Source organism: Cygnus atratus, chromosome 3 (assembly GCF_013377495.2).
Source record: "Cygnus atratus isolate AKBS03 ecotype Queensland, Australia chromosome 3, CAtr_DNAZoo_HiC_assembly, whole genome shotgun sequence".
Classification (NCBI taxonomy): domain Eukaryota; kingdom Metazoa; phylum Chordata; class Aves; order Anseriformes; family Anatidae; genus Cygnus; species Cygnus atratus.
In genome coordinates, this window is record NC_066364.1 from 7320003 (window position 1) to 7344166 (window position 24164).

Here is a 24164-nt window from a genome sequence, read left to right on the forward strand (position 1 = left end):
GAGGAGGGAATAACTGGCATTAGTAGGATTTGCTTTGCAACCTTGTGACAACAAAAACAAGAGAAATAACTAGACAAAAATATATGAGAACAGCTTCAGAGCAAAAATGGGGCACATTTTCGGGCAGGGCAGCCCTCTCCTATATCCCACTCTTGCTCTCCCACTGTGATGGGAGCCAAGATGGGAAAACCCTCCCCAGTGCAAGGTTTGCTGGCCATTCCCTGGCCAAATCAAGACTCACTCTGCATCACACAAGGGCTGGACTGTCTCAACATTTCCCCTGCAAGAGATTCTTCTGCAGCACTATTGTCCTTTACGGCAGGAAAGCTGCACTGATACGGAGCAGGGATCTTTTCTAAGCATGCCAGCCTGCTGAATGCAATAGCCTGTTAACCCAGACATACTGAAGAATGAACAAAGAGGGACTGGAAGAATAATGACCAATAAACCTTGTTGATCTGGAGGTCAAATCCAGCATATATCTATATTAATATACTAAAGGGCTCAACTATTGGAGGTATTCCCCCCAGCACAGGGTTTTCCTATCAGTGGGCACCGAACCAACCCCCATAGCTCCCAGGTCCCTTGCCCGGCATGGGGGGAGCACATCAGGGTAGGGACAGTGGAGTGGCAAAGGGGTGGCATACTGCAACACATCTGCTATCAGATGGTGCCGAGGGGCTCGGAGCCAGCTGGAGAAGGGCTCTAGCCAGCTTCTGCTGGTTTCTGCCAAGTTCAGGGCTGCATAGTTCCTGGAGAGCCTCCCAGGATGCTGTCTGTGCCTAGCTGGAAGCTGCATGCACTAAATGCTCTGCTTTGCTGGAGAGAAGAGAGTTTCCTGGTGCTGATGAGGATGTTCACTCCCCCTTTCTTGTCATTTCTCCAGGTGACACAGGTTGTCCAAGCAAGCAGATCCTTGCAGGATGTATGTCCTTTAAATCAGGCAAGACCTCCCATTCTTGAATAAGGTTGTTGGGGTAAAACACCTCTAGGAACAGGACAACTGGTGTCACCCCAGCTGCTTCCATGGGGCCGAATCTCCCAAAGAGATGGTGTGCAATGTATGGACCCATCAGAGCCCTTCACATTATGAACTACAGTGTATAAACACCTCCAGGAGCTTCTGACTGCAGGACAAGTGGCTGTTCTTGGGTTGGTTCAAAGTATTATGTGTTGGAAATTAGGGTGTTTTCAATGTTACAGACCCTAGTCCTAACTCCAAACCCTTGCTTCTGAGCTGGGTAAGTTTCTGCCGAAATGAAAAGAATGGGAAAGTTTTTCTCTTATCACTGACTGAGAAAAGGAAATGCCCTTCAGAAGGACATGGATTCCTTTGATGTCTTAAAATAGAGATGAAGCTCTTTGCTCTTCTGTGCCATAAGTGGGATAACACTACCACGTCCATTTTTGGGATCTGTTGTTTTCAAAGATGGGTAAAAGTAAGAAAGAAATAGCAACATAAATAGCCTTCTCTCTCATGCATTCTTGCTGTCCTCCACAGGGATGGCTGCCAGAGCAATGAAACTATATTAGGCCTAGTGCAACCCTTAGAAAAAAGATAAACACTTCCCAGGTTTTGCTCCTTGCATAGTGACAAGAAGGGTGGGAGTCAGCCCAGGATTCGGACACCTGTATTTATATGTCTGCAATGTAAACATCCACAAGGGTATTAGGTGTGTGAGCTCCCACTAATGTCGGCACCGATCAGGTCTTTACAGTCTGAGAACAATTCAGCTCGGCAAATATCCACCATCCAGTTAAACTTGAGTGCACAGTGCTTTTGAAAGGCCCTGGGCTGAAACATCAAAGGCAGGGTTTGCAAATATTAGGTAGAACCTATAAACAAAACAGATTGTCTAAAATATCTCTGTGTACGTATACATAGGGAAATGAACTCTAGGTACACCAGTCAGTATCAGAAGTTTCCTAGGCTCACTGGCTACAACAGGAACTTTGATATTTCATCTACCTCTAGGCAACTACATTTGGTATCAGAAAGTGAATCCCATCCAAGGAAACTGGGTACAAACCCACCAAATAAGAACCTGTCAGGAGAGACATATTTCCTGAAAGCAGGTATTACATACCTAATTTTTGAATTTTCTGGCAATAAGACACAAAACTATTAAAGAATTGTAAGTTAATAAAAAGATCTGAAGCAAGTTAGCAAACACAATCAACAAGATGATAGAACTGGACTTAAGTATTGTGAGGTTTGAAGAGTCTTTAAGGAAAAATAATGACAATTGTTGAGAATACGTAACTTTGTAGAAAACATATTCAAGGTGAGACCTATCTGATCTAACTTTAGACATCAACAATGCAGAAAATCACACTTGATTTAGTCACCATGATTTCCCTCAGTAAACAAAAGAGAAAAATAAGCGCTCATAAGGTGCCTGCGATGTCTACATAAAAATGAGATGAACTGCAGCCTAGAAATGCCCATTTCTTTTCATATACTAACTACAAAGGGAGGCCAGAGTATCTAGTCCGTATGTAGCTGATTATAATGTAGACGACTACATCTGGTCAGCATTAGACTGTGTTTAATAACATACCTATTTGCAACTGCATTCCTACTCAGATCAATATGTCCATGCACTCAGTACTCCATCCCTCCACTTACACTCAAGATTGCATCCACTGCTAGTCCAAACCTTTAGTCTTGAACTTCAAAAGCATCTGTGGGCTGGATCTGGCTACACTGAGATCTACAACTTGCTTTGTAAGTTCCATCAGGAAACACAAATGGCCACGCCAGGACAAGACACCTGAGATGCAGCTAGAGACACAGCTTTCCTTCCAAGAGGTCTGCAGAGGAGCATTTCCAGGGCAACAGAGAGGAATCACTACAAGTCCCTTCACTTAAGAAAATATTTTCACCCTAACCAAAATGTCAGTGCTAATGATTAAATACATTTCCTTGAATAAAACCTATCTGCTCAAGACTTCAGGAAACACATTTATGAAGATCCATAATGCCAAAAAGTGAAGCAGTTCATATGATCCTGAATTCAGGAGTGAGCCAGCCTCACATATGTAGAGAGCTATTGAACCCTTTTGTAGTCTGGGAGAGGTAAGCCATTTCTTGCACCAGTCTAGCTTGAAAGTCAAAAAGCCTAGCTCAACCATGAGTGTGTTGGCATCCCAGAGTATGGGGCAGAGTCTCTTGGCCAGCTGCAAAAACAAAGGTCAGTCAGTCATCCAGAACTATAAAGGAGCAATTTGTACTGTTATTAGAAGCCTGCTTCTCCATCTGGAAATTAAATGCAAACATATGCATAAGCCTAAGTGTTACTTAGGAGAAAATCACTGCCCTGACAACACTGAATGGGAATGGGAAGGAAAGAAAAACCAAAAATACAAACCGATATCTATACCTTCACTGTTTCATTTTCTAACAGTCAGAGGCACCCTCATTTTTAATTAAAGGCAATTTAGGGGAGAAAGAATTATAAGGTGAGAAAGGAAAGCAAATCCATTATTTATTAATAGGGTAAAAGGCTAAGAAACATCCAACATAAAATTTCCATTACACACATTCCAACTCCAGTTTACTAAGTGGCTCGCTCCTCTTGACAGAGAGCCACAGCGCAGGGCTGATGCTCTATGCATTCTTCACTGATACCCAAGGCATCTGCAGAAGGTTTTGATGATCTTTAATAGCACAAAGGAGAAAATTTGCCTTTCTTACTTTTGGGAAATAAGGTATAACTTTCACATAGGAGAAGTTGGACTCTTTGATGAAGATAGAGCACGTCAAGAAATGTGTATTAGTATGTAATCCTGGGATAAACACTGAATGGTTTGGGTTTTTTACTGAAAAAAAAAAGGGGGGGGGGGAGAATGGAATTTAATATTTGCTATTTTTCATAGTAATAATAATTATAAGAATACTCCAGGAGAAACATAACATAAAGGAGGAATGTGAGACAGTCATTGAGTTCAAGACTGAGTGAATTATCGTGACAACAATGGAAATGTCAAGCAGAAGCTTAACACCTGAGCTTTCCAAAGTTTCATGTCAATAAAGTTCAACAGGAACTGTAAGCACTGAAAGCAGAGACTCACCACATTTGTGTGATCATGTCTGCACTAGGTGCATAAACTGAAAGCCCACGGGAGGTGGTGAGGCTCCTGTTTCTCTTGTGCCAGATGCTGAGCAAACAGCCCTAGGACCTGAAGTCTAACTACATAAAACAGGAGGAAGCCAAGTGATTGCCCAGTGCCAAAAAGCTGGTGACAAATCAGGGTGAAGAAGAAAGCTCCTTGGTCTAAGGCCAGTGCTTATCCACTGGGCCATGCCTTTCCAAAAAAAAAACCCAAAAACAAAACAAAAAAGATGTTAATTCTTGTCAAGAAAGAGAAAGGGGAAGGAATGTGCTAGGTTTTTTGCTCTTTTATGAGCTGATCCATTTTCCTTGTAATTTTTCCTGTACCTTCATTAAAAAAAGCATTTCCTTTATATTCTAAGAGCTCTTTTTCCTTCTTTGAAATGAAACACTACAATCATCAAAGCTTGAAGCAAATAAATATGATCTAGGGACTAGACAGAGCAAGTCCCACCTACTAAGCGGTGCCTGACACACACTCCCTAGGCCACTGAGAGCATCCAGGCTGAGGCAACTTTTGGCCAACTAGGGAATAGGTCTGTCGGACTCCAGATGGAGCTGCATACCAGGTATCTTCCTCTCCCTGAGGCTGTGGCTTGGACCACAATGGAGTGACACCCATCCAGAGAACAAGATCTCCAAGTCTTTGCCCTCCCTCCTTCGCTCCTTCCCTGAAGGCACCAAGGGTCCAGCTGCTCGGATTAGCCAGCCTCCAAAGTCTTTGCAGGCAGCTGTGAGATGGCTTTTATAGATAAGAGATGGCCCAGGGTGGCCTCATGGGTTAGGAATTTAGTTAAATATCTTCTAAAGGGATTTAGTAGGATTTGCTCCACTGTTTATATTATGCAGTATCAGTCATCCTTCAGGCCTCGGGCCTTTGTATTATAAAGCTCAGAAAACAACCAGCCAGAAGGGATGCTGATGCTGTCCCCCATAACCCTGTTTTCCCTGGGCAGAAATGCTTTGCTACTCCAACATTCAGAAGCTGCTACTTTCCTTTTTCACCTAAGTGAGGGGAAATAAGTGAAATACTGAGCAGCACGATACCTGAGAGTGAAACTCCAGAGAGAGTCAGCTGTTGCTGCCAGGTAGCAGTGCTGGTACTGCACGAAGCCCAAACAGCATCCGTTGTTAATATATGGCAAAGAAATTGCAAGTCTCTGCTGGCCCCCAGGAAAAAATAGTCATAAGCCTGCTCAGAGTTCGTTAAAAGATATAGGTAATTGTGGAAAAGAGCAACAAAAAGACAATTGAGAGACTGGACAGGTTGATTTATGAGGCAAGATTAAAGGAATTGAACATGAATGGCTTAGCTAAACAATGACGAAAACAGGACACGAAAAGTAGCCACTGTCAACAGTATTTGAAGTGTCTGTCTCAAGGGGCATTAACCATTTGGGTGTGTACACTTTGAATAAACTGAGGTCATGAAATAGAAGTAGGAAAAGTAGATGAATGTTTAGGGAAGTTTCCAGAAGATTGGGACTGCTGGGGTGTAGCTGCCACAGCAATCTCTAATTGCCCTATTTTGGGGGATGTCCTGAAGGGTCATCTGAACTGAGCAGACATCACCCAAAGAGCCTTTTGGGGGCTTCCACTCTTAAAATGCCTCACTGGATCTTCCCAACCATAAGCACTAGTGCAGGGGATGACAAGATACCAAGAGTGTTTAAGCCTATCCTAAGGCCTCCATACAGCCAGAAGATAAAATTTCTATACCTCAGGGCTCAGAGAACCAGCAGGAAGAGAAAAAAATGTCCAAAGAGGGAGAAAAGAGTGGCTCTCTGTACTCTTCGCATGCCTCTGAAGGGTGAAATGGGACAGAGCATGTTCACTGGTAGAGGGAAGAAATGGAAACATCAGCCTCTGTGCCCTACCAACACTTTGCTTCTCCCAGCTGAGAATGGACTGGAACAAAAGAAATCCTCTTGACTGGTTTATGTCCATCACTGAGCCATGATAAATCAGGTAAGTCACACAAGCCATGTGAGTCACATCTGCATCATGTGCACAGCACCATCCTCCCTGCCTAGCCCATGGAGGGCAGAGGGTGTTAGCACCATGGAGCTGCTCCCCTAGTTGTTTTGGCCTTGGAAAGCCACAGCTCGGGTTCCTGGCAGGTGAAGAAAGAAATGGAAATGTACTTGCCACATCCTGCTGCCTTCTCATCATCTCGTGTGAGAAGGGATTAGGCAGGAAATAGTGCATGGTGAAAAGTCCACCTGCAGAACAAAGTGTGGATCTACTCATCTAAGAAAGTCACCACCATCAATAAGCTAATGGCGAAGGAGGAGGCATGCACAGGTAAGGCATTACGTTGAAAGATCTTAGATTCAGCTCCTATGACACAAACCCTTGTGTAAATTTTGTCTCCACACATAAACTGAAAGCAACACTTTCTCCCAAAGTCTGCCTGGCCCTTCCCTACATAACCACAGAATTACTCATAACAGGGACCACTTCTTAATAAGTGAGTGCCTTGTGTAACGGGACAGTCCTTGCTGAGGCCTGTAGGCAAGGCAACATGATACAAATCATTAGTGCACTTCCCAGAAATTGAATACACATCTGATGCTCCTGTACCTTTCATCAACAGGCTACAGACATTCCTGAGTGGCTTCTTTCTGTGTTACTCTTATTTCAGCTCACAAGCCCCAGTTGTAGCAAAGGACCCCATCATGGAGGCCACATATATTTGCATCTTTGGTGGCTTTCAGAAAATCACTATTTATTTCCCTTCTCCATCCCTCTCTTCCAGTTCTCTTTTCATGTTCAGGAACAAGGATTTTCCAAATCCCAGAGAATTTCCTGTTTGCTTTGCAGTGAAGTGGAGAAAGAGACGAGAGGGCGGCCAGTAAACAGCAGGGCAGTGGTACGTGCACAGCAGAGAAATGTGCACGTGCTCGCAGCAAGACACCAGTTGTGAATCCTTCTAAAAACGGTGGAAGTAAATGGCATAGCCTTGATAGATTTTCAAAAAAAAGGGAAAGCAAATATATATGTGAGCCATGCAAATATATCTTAATTGGTCATGGTGTCAAACGCTGCCTTTAAATTTAATCTGATGAGCATTTCGCTGAGCTGTCAGCAATCATCAGTAGCCTACAGGCACTAATGAGTTAGCATCAAGGTGTCAATGCTTCTGGCATTAACCTCAATTAGGAGGAGTTAGGGTGATCGCTGAATGAAGGGTCAGCCCTTCATTGCTGAGGCATTCCTCTGCCTGTAGCCTGCAGTCTCCTGCATGAAAGGGGCTGGCAGACTGGCTGCCTACTGCCGCCTCGGTAAAGCCTCATATGTGGCAACATTAATGTTAATTACTACATTTGAAACCTGTGCAGGTCTTGACACGTATGGAGAGTCAACAGGAACCCTATTTAACGAAGGTATTCAATGAGGTTCCCAGGTGAAAAATTAGCCTGTTACAATAAAATGATAAATATTTATAATCTATTAATGGCCAGAACTTTTAAAAGAACATGGTTAAGGGAGAAAATATATTAAAGAATAGAAAGTCTGGGCAGCAGGGTTATGCTTCCAGGAAAATAAAAAATCAAGATATAAATAGTCCATGTAATTTTACCTCTGCTCCGCTTATCTCTCTCCATACTTCCTGAAAGTTTTCCTTTAAATATATTACATTCAAATGTCACCTTGCACAATCATTCTCAGGTAGATCTGCTTTTACAGGACGAAATTAAGGGTGGATCACAGTTGCTTTCAAAGTGTGTCCCCCTCACTAGAGCAGGAGGTCTCAGGACAGCCAGGCGCACCCCCGAGCCACCCCCAGCCTGGTTCTCCAGTTGGTGTTCAGATTGCTGTTCAGGCCCAAGGACATGCATATGTATGTCAGAGGAAATCATTCAATGAGCAAATCTGTTTAGAAACCTTAAAGATTTGTCAGCCTTGATTCCATTACAGTTTAGCATTGCAATTATTGCAGTACAAGTTCTGGGTCTGTTCTAAAACATTTTTAAAATTGAATGAAAACAAACAAAACAAAACAAAGCACCTGCCTCCTGGCCATCCTTGCCATCAACCACTCCACCATGGCCATCCCTCTGCCTTTCCTTGTCTGTACTTCCAGCAGCCTGTAGCCAGGAGCTCCACAGACCCTGGGCAAAACAACCCTGGAGCAGCCCCTTCCTCAACCCAATGGGAACCTCGCAACAAGCCCCCTGCCTATTCACCCATGACTTTTACACAGTGGTCTTTATCAAATAAAACAAGACAAAGCAAAACATAGAGATAAAAATAATAAAGGCTTGAGGTGCACACACCTTTTGAGCAGTGGGGGTCAGGGGTTTCAGAGTACTTTAACTCTTTGTGGGACTCTCTTTCTCCATAGATATTTCTCAATAATGGTCAAGATGCAGGACCACAGCAGCAAGCTTACAAATTTTGCCTAATTGTAAGGCAGCATTTGCCTCACAGTTAATTCTGCTTAGGATCATCGTAAAGATGTCCTTTGAAGTCCCTTTCAGCTTCCTCCAGCCCCATCTTCCTTCCTCCCCATCCCCAAGGCAATGATTTTTATCTCCAGGTCTCCATTTCTTCTCTGCAAGAATCAAAGGACTTTCAAGCCTTTCCCTTGAGGTGACAGCATTACCTGCTCCTCCTCCACCTGAGATGCAGAGCTCTGCTTCCTCAGAATATTTATTTACCCTAATCTATGTCAGACAAACTCATTCGGCCATGGTAATGAAGAGTTGCTGTGTCTGGGCCAGCCAGGCCAGACATGTTCGGACTCTTCTGGATGTACGATTCAGATCAAGCTACAGTGAGTTGTAGAGTAAGCAAAGACAAACGGGAGCAGCATACTGACAGCTTCCCATTACCTCATTTACCAAACTTCATCTTCAAACTATTTAGGCTGTTTGTACCTTTTCTAATTCCCAGCTAAGTTCGTTCCTGGCTGTGTCACTCAAATTCCATGTTCTTGTGCAATCACTAACCTTAAACCTAAACAGTTCTTTGCCCCTACAGCATATTCTTCCTTGGTGTATGATAACAAAGCCACTGCAGAAGGCTCTGCTCTTAGCAGGTACCTCCAAGTCCATTAGTAGAGTGTGTGCCCCACCCTAGCACTGGTCAGCAAAAGCAATGGCATCTTGCCTTTGCCCTCCAGTAATCCTTGATCTCTAACAGATCTGTGCCATTGATCCAAATTACATGAGCCTTGCTGACCCAGCAGTTTCCTTCCTTGCTTCTCTAAGATCCAGAAACCTGCATCCACAAAAAATGTTACCAGAGCACCACTAAAGATGAAAAATTCACAGCTTCAGAAGCTGTAAAAAGTCAGCCTTAAACTGACATGTCTGACCTATCACGATGCAGTCTTTAGTTACACCACAACATGCTTTTTTGGCAGGTTCTGTGAAGTCTGAGTATTTCTGAAAGTAAGGTCTGAGGTTCTAAAAGGAGTAACAGGATTCTTGCTTTTCCTTTCCTAGATGGAAGTGTGTAAGAGGAGCTTCAACACATCCATTCACTTGCAGGAACAGGCAACAAATGCTACAAGACCAATGAAAACCTACTCTGCTCCCTCTCCCATGCCACCAACTGCAGTCCTTGACAGGCTAAGGACAAAACTAAGAACAAAAGCCTGGAAAAATCAAAACCTGTAGGGCACTCAAAGAAGACAGCAAAGCAAGCAACCCCATCTTGGCTCTTAAAAACATCAGGGGAATTTGCAAAGATGAAATGTAGAGAGTGGACTTCAACCCTGTGCAAATCCAGTTATCAGGAAAATCCTCCTCCAAACCCAATCCTAGAGACTGAAGTAACCCTGAGCTGGGGTGCAAGGCACTGAGCTGCTATTTGAGAGCTATTTCTCACTAATGCTCCTGTCAGGGTAGAGGCAGTTTCTCACGATACAGAGGAAGAAATCCCCCTAAGAACAAATAAGCAACAAGTTCATCTTTTACCTGGGCAAGTCTATGGTAACCGTAGATCCAGTCAAGCAGTGGGAGTGGGAACCAAAAAACACAAGGAGAAAAGACAGGTATTATAATTATATGGCAGTGATAATTTTGACTAAAAGAAGCATTTGCCCAAGAACACAATGATTGAAAGCCATCTAACCAGATGTAGATATCTGCACTGCAGAGGTCCTATGTGTTGACAACAATATCTCAGCTAGCCACCAGAAGCTGCATGATACATGTACAGGGGAACTGTCACTTCAGATATGCAGTTCATCTCTTTCAGGCATCTACTTTAAGATGAGATGATTTGTGCCTCAGAAGCAGCTGTTTCTCTCCATTACCTGTAAAAGGAATTTTTCTCAGATGGGAATGTCTACACTATAAATCTCCATGGCCTATGTGTCTACACTTGGTCAGATGAATTCCACTTTATGAATTTTTCATTATTTGCAGTCATTACATGAGACTGGATAGCTTTTTAAAAGATACACTATAACTTGAATAGAAGCATGGGCTTGATACAAAAAATAGTGGAGAAACTTCTATGACGTTATGAAAATAAGACAGGATTTGAAGAGATGTCCCAAACCATCTCTGAACCCAGATTCATGTCATTGAAAGTAGCCATGTCTTGTGATTATATTATACTATTATTGTGTTCTTTATCTATTTGTTAGATCAAACTATGTGGCCATGAATTTACATTCTACATGTCTCTGAGTTCTGCTTTACAGTATGACAAAAGAATCCCAGTTAAACGGGCATTATTAAACATTGTTCATCCAGTTTAATATCCTTAGAATTAAGTTTTCTAAAATGTTTATTTGCTGGTAAACATCAGTTTATAACTTCTGGAGAAAAGAAGTCTGTTTTCTATATTCTCTGTCTGTCTTTCTCTAACAAGACCCTATCTGTGTTGCCCTGTTTCTAAGAGGGTCTAAAAGGGGTTGTTTCTTTTTTGAAGTTTGGAATTGCTTTTTTTGTTTTGGTTTCGTTTGGGTTTTTTTTTTGGTTTCTTTTTTTTTTTTTCAGATCTTGGGCATTGCTTTTTATAGCAACAAAAGCATTTTTACAGTGATTAAAATACATTTTCTACATTCGTGAATCCATAAATTTTAACAGCAAAAGGGACTATTACATTCACCCAGCCTGAGGCATTGACAGATTTACTGCACAGGAGTTAATGGACTAGGGGATTGTCCCTTTGAGGTTACAGGAGAGAATTTGTGTGCCTCTTCAGCCTCTCTCCTCATCATCATCATGAGGGCAACCACCTCAGAGCTCTCATCTAACACAGAGCCTGCCTCTAGTCCAACATACTTGATAGGATATTGGTTTAAACACAACATTTTGGAGGAAGCCAGCCTGCTTTCCCAAGTACCCAGAGAAAGCAAAGGTCAGCACGCTCCCATCAGCCATGTTTGGTCTCCCAGTAGCACCACTCACCACAAAACAGCATTAGCTGCTGTCTCTGCAGTCATGTTTTATCCTTTACCCGCCCAGTTCTCTCATCAGGATGTAAAGGGTGAGGCTTCTGGGACTTAGCTTATTGCCTCATAAAGCAGGATGGCAGGATTATTAATGCGGCAGAACTGCAGGATTTTCAAGCAATTTATGAGTTTCCATGGCAGTTCATTAGCTCTCAGCCCAATGACCCCTTTCTACTGAGCATGAATCAAGGAGACACACACACATCTAAACACATGATGGATACTCATATCCAAGGCCACATTTGCTCCATTTTGTAAAACCTGCATCTAACAAAGGCACTAAAAACTCAGCACTTATCCAGGACCTACAGCCAATCCACTGAAACATGCCTAGACAAAAAGAAATTTACAATCCCCATCTTTTCTTTTTTTTTTTCCTTTTTTTTTTTCTTTTTTTTTTTTTCTCATCAGGGCATTTCTGATCAATGCATGCTTTTAAAGAATAGGAGGTACTTGGCAGAGGACTCACATTTACAGTCTCCGTTGCCTGCATGGTGGCAGGTCTGGCAGTCAGGACAGCAGGCACTCTGGATTGCTCCCTTCTCTTGACTCACAGTGCTATGAGTATGGTTTCTCTTTACATACAGTCAAGCCCCACTCAAGGAAGTATTTAAGAAAATGTTTAACTTTCATGCTATTTATGCATGGGACTTAAAGTAAAGCACACACTTAAACACTTCTTTGAATGCAAGTTATATTACACATGTGCAAAAAAATTCAGCTAGTCTTCAAATTCATTGCTGAGTTAAGAGTTCAGTAGAGAGGAAAGAGAGGAAAGATGTCTAGAAAATTAAAGGGAATCTTTGAAGGTAATAAGTGGACAATTAAGAAAAAGGGAAAGGTCAGGAGTACAGTAACTTTTTTCAGTAAGTACAAAATCACAGCAATAATGACGCTAGGAAGCTACCTGCAGATATTGCAAATACAGTGTTTTATACCAAAGAAAGACATAGATAGAGACAGAGTGACAAGAGACAGGGACAGAGAGAAGAGGGGTGAAAAAAAAAAAACAAACAAAATGAAACCAACCAAAAAAGAAAGAAAGAAAGAAAGAAAGAAAGAAAGAAAGAAAGAAAAAGAGAAAGAAAGATTTCTGAAGTTTTTGTTGCACTACATTTCTAAGGTACATTATTGCTCTTATTGGCTGTTACTCTATGAGTTTCAGGGTATTTTAAAGAAAAAGCAAAGCCAAAATTTTTGTATCTTCCTCTAGTTACAGCTGCCATGCTCAGAAAGCAACCCCACCACGTGTTACATGCTTTCCCAGAATTAACTTGCCTTTTCCTATTTAAATAACAATTAATGTATTTATTAATGCAGTAATGGGACCCACATACTGGAAAATCCCACCTTCCCCACCATCCCATTAGCTAAATTTGGCTTTGGACCAAATGTTAGCATTTCAGCTCTTGCCAAGGTTCAGGTTTGGAATGTTTTATGTTGGAGGATTTTCATCTGTTTCCTTGGCTGGGCTAATGGGACCCTAATGCACACGCGAGATCACTATCTCATTGGGCTGCCAGTTACTTGCTTGTTTCAATCATCTTGTACATACACGCTAACTCGTAGCATTTCCATCTCAGCTAAGTGATGCCAATCGGTGTTTAATGAAAAATGCAAAGGGATATATAATATAATATCAAGTTCTGATCCTGCCACACTGACTTGAGACAAGCATTCCCAGTGACTGGAGTAATTACAACAAATCATTCAAAAACCTAAAGCTGGACAAAAAGTTAGATGACACCTTTCCTTAAAATCAGATTCATCAACAAAATTGTGTATGTCTGGCAGGAATTCTTATATCCAATGAAATATTGGGGATGGAGGAATGGACCTCCAAGAAATATGGAAATAGTTTAAAGAAACCAAAGCTGTTGCCTTACCTATTTACTCCTTGGAGATCAGGGACAGGGCTCAGCTCCTGCTGACAAGTCAGAGAAGGACAGTCTGCAAATGCTGACCTGAGAGATTTTTGCAGATGTTCTTCTACCAGGACTTGGAGATAAGTCACCTCACTTGCTGTTCACTAGCCATTGCTCTACACAGCCTACACCAGTATTAATGCCTGTCATAAGTCCACATCAGCAAAAGAGACATGATTTCTGCTAACAACACGTGTTTTGAATTAATATCACCTTTTGTCACCTCACAAATTAATCCCTCAATGGATTTTTCTTTTTCCAGAAATTGCTATCAGGAGACATATTTTTCTCTTTCCAGCCCACCCCACGCTTTAGCAGAGTTCAGCTGCCCTGAACCCACAACTAGTAAAGTTTCTCAAATGGGGAATGTCTATTTAAAGATCCTTCTACCCACAGTACCATGTTCATCAGTAGGCTTGCTCTCACTTCCTCTTCTGAAGCAGCACAGTAGCTCAGTAACACTGGTCAAGGACACGTTTGTTCTTGTCACGGGTAGGACAAGTGACATGGTCCAAACTGCAGAACCATGGCTGGACATTCCTGCCACAGCTTGGCAGCTGAGAAGTGAGAGAGGTGAGCAGACTGCACAGGTTGGTCTCAGAGCAATGAAATCACCTACATGAGGCAGTCAGGAGAATGGGTGAAGTGATGCTCAGAGAAACCTCAATGTACACCCATCACGTTTCCAAGCTATGCCAGGATTGCTCTGCATCTTCCACTGCTCTTCAATGAAAACCATCAAAGCTGCAACCTACACTCCATGCATCCAGTGTCTGGATGCAAGAGGTGGGGAACAGGGACATGTATCAAGACGTAAGTCATAGAAAAGAATGCCCAAACCAAAAGGTACAAGAGTCACTTTACCAATCAAACAAAGCCTGTCCCCTTTCATTCCCATGGGTTTTGTGAGCATAGCAGAACACCATAGCAGGAGCAGTAATATATGCAGCTTTATACAAACCTGAAACAAAGAGATATCTAACAGGAGGTTCTCTAAACTACAGTTGTTCTCTAAACCATAAGAACATCAAGTTCCTTGTTTTTATCATTTCTTTTAAGAGAATGACAGAATTTTGTTCTGTCCAGCATGAGCACATGGAACTGGAATTTGATTTCTAGTTAATTCGGGGTTTATATTTTGAAGGATTTTGCCATTTGAGGGGAGAAATATGTCTGAATGATCACAAAATCCAGCTGAGACACGTCTGAGATCATGGTTTTGAAGAGGAGCCATGGACACCCTCAAAGGATGAGGCAGATTTCACCCACTAAAAAGCCAAACATGCCATTTTTTGCTCTCAGGTATGACTCATTTCCTGATGCAACTAGGCTACGACTAGGAAAGCTAAAGTCAGATTAAGAGATGACTAATGCCTTCTGTAGTGGACTTTGGGACCAGGACCACAATGCCAGAAGGAGGCTGCATAGGCCTTTGAAGGAGGTATCTTCTTGGAAATTTATCATGGGGCTCTGTTTGGTTTGTCCCTGCATTTTGAATTATGGAGCTCCTGTTTTGCTGTGTTGCCTTGGTTTCTGTCATATCCCCATGAGCATGAGCTTCTCTCCAGTCTTTGTATAATAAAACTGGCATAACAATATCACCTTCCTGGCTAGAAAATTCACAAGGCTTTGATAGATATTCTTGCTATTTCTTGCTAAATCATTTCAAACAAAAACAAAGAAGTGAAGATTAAAAAAACACATTCCTGCTACTCCTGCCAAATGAAACAACAGCCAGGCAGGAGCCCAGAGCTTCGTGCTCCCAAATCTCTCTCTCTGCTCTTCAACATGCTACACATCAGCCACGTTATAGCAATTATACAAATTCTATAGTGACTCCATCTCAAAAATCATATAGTAGATTTGGCATGCTACTGTTTGGCATGCTGCTGGAGATTGACCCACAGATCTGTTGTTGTCTGATGACATGGCCAGCACATCAGATGGTTCAGCCATCTACTTAGCAGATTCAAAATAGCACCAGAATTTCTCTTCCAGGTGGATGTAGAAAGTAACAGATAGACAGACAGAGCTGATCCTAGCAACAACTCTACAAACAAAACCCTTAAGCAAATATTTTCAAATATATCAGCTACAAATGACCAAAATTTTTTCGCTGGAAGAAGACAGACCTGATCTTGTTTTCATACCACATAGCTCAGAGAGGAAGATTTTTTTTCTCTGTTGCAAAGATGACTAGTCAGTTAGGAGTACAGTATCTGCTCAACAGTGTGACTTATGATCCCAACTTAGAACATTTTTTTTTCAGATAACAGTTTTTTGTTAGTAAAATATTGCTATGTTCACCTGGAGATTTTGCATGCAATTTTCTTCCAATGTCCTGGAAGAGTATGGATAAGTGATTGTCTTATTCTTTGGTACAAAATGAAGTATAGAACCAAGTAAAAAGGATCCTACTGATAACCACAACTTTGCTGGAGGGAAATAAACAGCAGGATGCTAACATTTGGGATGTAAGCATCCAGTGAATAGGTTGATGCCACTGACAGATTGTGCTGCCTTGCAGGGACAGTGTTGAATGGGTTAAAAAAAATAAAAATAATTTCCATATTTTCTGCTTTTTCTGTCAAGCCAATAAGTAGAAAAAGAGGCAGAATTAAACTCAAGTGATCCACAGGGTTTTCCCTTGTTGACCAAATGAAAATAGCCATCATCCAACTGGAAGCTCAACCACTTTTTATGCACAATTACAACTCTTGTCATTTTCCACCCACTACTGTTCATTAAACACGTACCCCAATGAGAGTTAAAGTAAGAGCTTTTTTGCAACTCACCACAAGTGTAGATGACATTGAGATGCTTTCGGATGCCAGGGTAACAAGGATCTCCAAATTCATAGGTGCTGGCATATATGCTACAACTTCTTTTCCCATGACAGCGCTTGATCATGAGTTGGAGAGCGGTAGCTGACTGACACTCTACAAGGGAAAAAGGATATCTATTTTTGAATATTCATCCATCTACATCATAAATGCCCTAAGAAAAAATTTACCAGATGTAGACTGTGAGAGCACATACATATGAGCTCTCTGACAGTATTTTAAAATCTTTGTGTTCACATGAAAAGCTGTATCTGACTCTCAAACACATCTAATTGATTGCAAATTGAAAGGGAATTACCAAAAAGAATAGTGTCAAAACTTCTCCTCATGAGCAGAAAGAAGGCTGTAAATAAAAGATTACTTGTCTTCAAAGGGAAAAGCCTATCCAAAATAAAAATAATTCCTCTTTACCTAGCATTTGTTTTATAAAGTTCTTAAAAGACTCTAAGAGAGGCATCGTCATCCTCATTTTCACAGGTGGAGAAACAGAGCCATAGAAAATGACTGTTTCAGAAAATGACTCTGAACATGAAGAGACTAACAACAGCAGGTCAGTGCAGAGCATGGAAAAAGTCTGAGATCTCAGGAGCTTCATTCCAATGCATTTATCCAGACAAACTACAAGCTTCCCCATAAACTAAGAGACTGTCATAGGAACAGAAAATATGTGGCTATAACATTTACAAAATTCATATGGAATTCATGTAGATTTATTTAGCTGATAATGCAACTGATCATAGCAACATGCAAAATTATTAGCAAATTTCCACCTCGTGAGTGTAAGGAAATGATTTTGTTCAGGGAAGGGTAAAACCCCAGTTTGATTTGTGTAAGTAGAATTTTTTCCACGTTTTTCTTGTTTGTAGGCTTTTTTAGCCTATGTTATGTCCAAGAGAGCTGTCTCAAGTCTTCAGTCACCACCTCCGCCCTCCTTCTGCAGACAGAGGTAGTTAGCATCCCTGTCTACTCTTGGCAGATGCTGTATTTCCAAGCATAAGGAGGGTTACTGTGAGGTCAAATAATTACAGTTTTACCATCCACCGTGCAAGTAGAAATATTCTGTTAATTTTGTTTATTCCACGCAAGAATAAATGTTTGTCAGATCAGGTCTTTAGAATATGCAAAGCTCCATATGTAAATATTTACTCAAGTATTATCTTATACCAGATTGTTAGCTACTGTTTTCTCATGTAAGACACAGAGGATTTGTACAGACATGCTCTCCAATGTTTTTGTGCTAGACTTGATAGTTTGCTTTCTCTGTCCAAGCAGGCCAGCCACCATGGGAATTTGACAAGGCGATACTTCTTCAACATCAGCAGTTGCCAAAAGCAACAGAAAAATGTACAGAGAAAATAATACGATCCCATTTGGTCACTAATCAGGAGGCAGGGAGAGGAAAAAGGGACCCTAAAAGGTATTGAATGCTAGAAAGCAGTGTGGTGGTTTCACACCGATGGGCAGCTGAGCACCACCACACTGCTCTCTCACTCCCCCTCCTCCAAAGAACAGGAGGAGAAAATACAATGAAAAAAAATGCTTGTAGGTTGAGATAAGGACAGGGAGATCACACACCATCATGGGCAAAAAAGACTCAGCATAAAGGAGATTAATGTAATTTATTGCCCACTAAATTGTCTCACTAGAGCAGTGGGAACTAACAGCAAACTAAAACCATGTCCCCCCATCCATCCTCTTCCACCTCCTCCCTATGTGTGGCTCAGGGAATGGGCGCTGTGGTCAGTCCCTGATGCTTTGTCTCCACCGCTCCTTCACGGTCCCTCTCTGCCCCTGCTCCCCGTGGGGTCCCTCCCACGGGATGCCGTCCTTCCCGAACTGAGCCTGCAGGGGCTGCCCACAGGCAGCAGCTCTTCAAGAACTGCTCCCACACAGCTCCGTACCACGGGGTCCATCCCCCAGGAGCAAACTGCTCCAGCACGGGTCCCCCACGGGCGGCAGCTCCCCCCAGACCCCCTGCTCCTGCGTGGGCTCCTCTCCACGGGCTGCAGCTCCGGCCCGGGGCCTGCTCCTGCAGGGGCTCTCCATGGGCCGCAGCCTCCTCCAGGCCACATCCACCTGCTCCAGCGGGGGCTCCTCCATGGGCTGCAGCGTGGAGATCTGCTCCCTGTGGGACCCATGGGCTGCAGGGGGACAGCCTGCTCCACCAGGGGCCTCTCCACAGACCGCAGGGGAACTTGTGCTGTGTGCCTGGAGCACCTCCTGTCCTCCTTCTGCTCTGACCTGGGGTCTGCAGGGCTGCTTCTCTCACATTTTCTCACCCCTCTCTCCCAGCTGCTGTTGCACAGCAGTTTTTTTTTCCCTTTCTTAAATCTGTTCTCCCAGAGAGCCAACCAGCGTTGCTCATGGCTCAGCTCTGGCCAGCGGCAGGTCCCTTTTGGAGCCATCTGGAGCTGGCTCTGATCTGACATGGGGCAGCTGCTGGGCTCTGCTTGTAGAGGCCAGCCCTGCAGACCCCTACCAAAACCTTGTCACAATATCCCAATAAAGCAGCACAACAACGAAGTAATGACAGACTCGGGAAGGCCACAGAAAACTAAGCCCAGAGGGCAACATGTCTTTTTCTCAAATGAAAGGCAGCTTTTTATTTCACATGCTGCAAATGACAAAAGAACAGGGCCCCATGTGAGCATTTTCATACTGAAACACCCAAACTTCCTTAGGGGATTTTTGATCCATCGAGTGTCAGAAATTCCACTGGAAACATCTGGCACGCAGCAATCCTGCTATATTGTCTTTTGTCAAATGTCCAGTTAGAGAAACTCATCGAATCTAAGCACTGCATAGGATTTCATGGAGGGTGCTTGTTCTTTTTTTTATGTTATTGTTCTCACGCACTCCACAGGGCTGTCTGCACAGGGGCCTCGCCCCCAGCACAGGAGCACACCACCTCCATGGGAGGCTGGAGAATTACCCATGCAGCTCCTATAACTGAGAGGGGCATGACAAGTCTTTTGCATCCATTACCAGAAATGGTCAGACTTTGGGTTCTCCTCCTGTGAGAATGGGCTGTTACAAGTTACAGACTCTGCCTTCCACCATAACAAGCTGTACTGACTCTTCAGGTGCCAGATCTGTAGATTTAGCACACTGAAAATGCTGTTAGTAGCTTTATGGGCCATATGCCCTCATGCTAACATCACTGGTTTTTCTAGCCATCACTAGTGATCACCAGCCCCTTCCCCAGCCCCACCTACCAATGCAGATGTTGCCTGAGCTATAATATCCAAGCAGAGAGCCATGTAGCTCCATCTGCCAGAGCAGGTCCTGACATTGCAATTCCTATTTGTATTTTAACAGTGCTGAGGTCCAGCCTACACTGTTTGGCTAACGTGTTTGCTGGTAAATGGAAACCTACCCTGGCCCATTCCCCAGCCCTGAGGCCAACTGTGTTGGAACAACCCACATCGATGTTATTAAATACCCTTACCTTCCAAAACAGGGTGGGAAAACCCAGTGGGAATTGACTCTGTCCTATATACAATCTCAAACCATCTTCTGAATTGCCTAGGAGAGTGTTGGTTGGGCCAAGGCAACTAACTGTGGCATGGACCATGCTACAACTTAAGAGAACAGAGGATATATTTCCAGTTTCCAGGCCCTGGCACTGCTAGTTTACCAGCACACGGGTAGACCTAGACAGCCAGCTTCTGTCCAGAAGCCATCAAGATTCCATCCAGAAGCCAGAATATGACCAGCCATCCTATTCACTTAACCATCAGTAATGTAATGTTTGACTCTCCAATTGCCAGACTGCTCCAGCTCAACCTGCATTAGCCAAAATGAGCAGAAAGCAAAAGAGACTCTACATGGTTCAGTTACAGATGAGGATTAAATTCCCTAACATAGGAAGTAGGGAACCAAGATTTAAAAAGCCTCTTTTTTACGGACTTTATAGAAACCTTAATATTGAATATATACCCAGTACAAACGTCACCTGTTAGGACTGTAGCACATAAACCATACAACAATTTAGTTGGAAGCAATATCTGGGCCTTATCCAGTCCAACCTCCTGCTCAAAGTAGGGACAGCTTTGAAGTTACATCAGGTTACTCAATAATTTGCCCAGGCAAGTTTTGAAAATCTCCGCAGATGAATATTGCCCAACTTCCCTGGGCACCTGTTCCAGGGCTAAACCAATATCCAGGTGAAGAATTTTTTCCTTATATCTAATCAGATTTCCATTGCTGTAACTTGTGTTGATTGCTTTTTTTTTTCTTTTTTTCATTGTTTTTTTCCTATGCATTTCCAAAAAGTCTTCTATATAGCCAACTATTAGGGAGTAGAAAAACCAGCAATGACATCCCTGCCTGAGCTTTCTCTTCCTGAGACCGAAGAAACTGAGGTCTTTCAGCATTTCCACATGTTCTGTGTGCTCCTGCCCCCTGACTATCTTAGTGGCTCTTTGCTAGATTCACTGCAGTTTTTCAACATCTCTCTTTATCTGGGGAGCCCCAGACTGAACACTCCAGTACTCCAGATAAGTGGAGTACTGGAGGGCCAAATAGAATGAATAAACCCTCTACTTGATGTGTTTGCCATGTTCTTACTAATACAGTTCAGTATCCATTTAGCCACTGTTGCCACAAGACCTCACCCAACTCACACTCAACTTGTTGCCCTCCAGGACACCCTGGTCTTTTTTTTCTGCAGAGCTACTTTCTACCCAGCTGGCCTCCAGCCTGCACTGTTGCAGAGGGTTATTCACCTGCACTGTTGCAGAGGGTTATTCAGGTGCAGTTTGCCTTTTCTTAACTTCACGAGGTTTCACAAGGTTTTCCCTCTGAGGTCCCTACCACTTGCTGTAACAATTGCCATCCAATTTGGTACCACCCACAAACTCTATCCCATGATCCAAGCCATTACTGAAATCTTAAGCAATATTGGTCTGTGTGTGGTTATTGTTGATTTCTTGTAACTGGCTACCAGTTGGAGCATTGTGGAGGTTTCTGGTAGAACTTCATTTTCTTGACTCTTGTAGCAAACAGCCACGATCTAGTCAGGTCTTTATTGTTGGCACTGACCTCCAAATCCTAATGAGCACCAAAATCTGGTGAGTGCAGGAATGTGAAAAAGTCATCTCATGAACACAGGATACAAGAGCCAGCTAAACCCCACTGACAACACCAGGCTCCTGCATGGTAAATCCAAATACTGTTCTCTTCCAGTACTCACAAAAAAAAAAAAAAAAAAAAAAAAAAAAAAAACTACAGCACAAAAATTGACAAAGTATTCACTTTGAAAACTTCCCTTTGGTCACAGCAGAGAATTTTCCCTGCATACAACTTTTAAGCACAAAGGTCTTGTGATTTCCAGAAACATGAGAGCAAGCAGCCAGCAGTATTCTGAGGGAGAATTATACCTATACTGAAATTAGCTTGGTCTCCCCTCTTTTATTTTGACCTGTCAACTTGTCTGTCCTTCACATAACACATTGTACTGAAAAATGTGACAGCATCATCATAACCTCCAAATGGGACCATCTCCCTCCTACACTTCAAAGGATTTGCGATAAGGAGATCATTCAGTTGGAAGCCAAAATGCCATATTCTAGAAACTTTATTCCCTCACTAACTAGCACAGAAGATGTCAATAATACATCTGAGAGATGGCTGAATGATAGACAAGGCTACAGCATCCTCATAAATCACAGTCACCACCATGTCATCCACAGCTCTAGAAGTGAAAACCTGGTCTTTTCTTTTACACCTCCACCACCAGCCCCTATCCCACCTCCCTCCCCATGTCTCAGGGGTACAAAAACATTCAGCATCACTCATGTTAGCTGTTTTGACATGCATGTAGGTAATTTAACTTCTGAATGTAAACAAGTCCTTAGGGAGCTGGGTTGAAGTGAGATCTTCAGGTATCTTTGTACCTTTTCAGGAGGTGATTCCAGGTCAGAAGGCTTCACCTCCAATTACCTATTCCCAGAGCTCAGAGAGGGAATAAAATGGAGATTCTCTTATCCATAAATGAAGCAGTTAGCCTCTCAAAAAGATGCAGGGGAGCCAAGCCCAGCAATGTGGTAGAGCAGAGTTGGGCCATGGTCCCAGTTCATGTTTTCCAGACCTTCAGAAGTGGCACTCTCATTGCACTTGATGGCATGCTCATTTAGGGCAACATTTCCTTTCTTTTCCTGCTTGTTTGCTAAGTGCAAACTGTGTGTGTTATACTAAATACTATCCTGATCCCATGTGTCAGAGACACAGCAAAGGACACTCACAAACGCCAACACCATAACAGTAAGTCTGAAATAAGTACTGCTAAGCAGAGCAAGGTCCCTGCCAAGAACCTTTTAAAGCCCACAAAGCTCAAATCCCACAGCATAGCAATAAAACTACTTTAAGGCCTCACAGATGATACAGAACTCACTTACACAGGTTGGACCAGAGTTACCTTCTTCTTTCATTAGTCTTGGATTGCTCCAGTACACTGCCTAAGAAGAAATACAATTCCTGGCTATGGTGAAACTTCCACATGTGAAAGTGTTTAAAGATATCAGCTGTGCTTTTGGCATCTGGTATTTCAGACCAAAGTTTGTGTCTGGGGGACAGTGGGATCAGCTCACTTTATCCTCTCTACTCCTGGCCCCACTTTCTAAAAGTTGCACATCCCTCCAGCCTCACTACTGCTGCGAGGTCGAAGTGAATTCCCTTTCACAGCATCGCTCCACAAAAGCACACTGCTGGGCAGCTTCATTTCACAACTGTTAGTCTAAGCCCTCGATAGGCAATTCATCTTACCGGTTCAATTTAGTATTCCAGGACTGCTAGGCTGATATTACTCCCTCATCTACTGTCTTTATCAGCCCAACATCTGACAGGGTAAAACCCAAATCAGATGGCACCAAAGCCATGCTGGAGGATTTTACCAGCTGCAGCTTGCACACAGCACTGGCTTTAATACTAGAATCAATCTCAGTGATGTAATGTCCATATCATCAAGCTCACCACAATGAATGGGTTTTAGTCGGTTTAAGGCTGCTTCCCAGCATGAGTATTTCTTTATTACCTCTTCCTGGTGACAAAAACAAATTGGAGCCAATGCCTATTAATCACATCCGTTACTTTGGTTACTCACTGTTACTTGTTTTTCTCCAACAAGGGTGACACATCCAAATCTGAAAGCCAAGCCATACGTTGCTGCTTTTGATTGCAAAACCTATCTGGGTTCGAAAGAATGTTTCCAAACAGTTTAATTTTTGCACTATGGTAACTCTTAGATGCTCCGGTGGAGATCAGGACCTCTTCCAAGGCAGCAGTCATCACAGATGGATCCCCAGATGTAGACACCTTGTTTTGAGATGTGTGACTAATTGTGCAGCGAAACTGGGCACGTGCCAGATGCCCAAGAACATCTGCGCATTTGTTAATCTCATGATCAGACTGATCAGCTACATCCATGTGCAGCCTGCAAAGGCAGGCTCCTGAGCTGATGAAGCAAGCTTTCCAGAGCAAGCAGGACCATGTACACCTGAATGTGCTAATAAATTAGCATGCTGTAAGGCTGTAAGGCAGTGGGTTTTTCCCACAGGCTGCCCAAGGGCCTAGAAAGGCAGCAGGGAATGGAACATGCCTCCATTGACCCTTCTGTCAGAATAAAGAGCAAATAATTCTTCACAGACCTGAGGATCATGGGGAGCACAACATTTTCAATCTTTTGCTGCTTGCTGCAATAATTACTCTTTCACCTGAGCATCATATCAGCTTTATGTCAGTGATCTTGATAGCCCTGATTGCATATTGGCCCTTTATGCCCTCATTTCACATAAGAATCACGTGTGTGCACTTGAAAAAAAAAGAATTGAGCCTGAGAAGAAACCTCTACCCACTTGTCAGAGGA

General features: G+C 42.9%; 1 protein-coding gene across 1 annotated transcript in view; it reads right to left on the bottom strand.

The window, feature by feature from the left end:
* Positions 1-24164, bottom strand: part of EVA1A (eva-1 homolog A, regulator of programmed cell death) — a 200209-nt gene that overhangs the window by 84015 nt on the left and 92030 nt on the right. The window contains exon 5 of the mRNA XM_035560126.2: positions 16253-16396. Coding sequence (XP_035416019.1) covers positions 16253-16396 — 144 coding nt within the window. The remainder of the gene's footprint in view (positions 1-16252; positions 16397-24164) is intronic.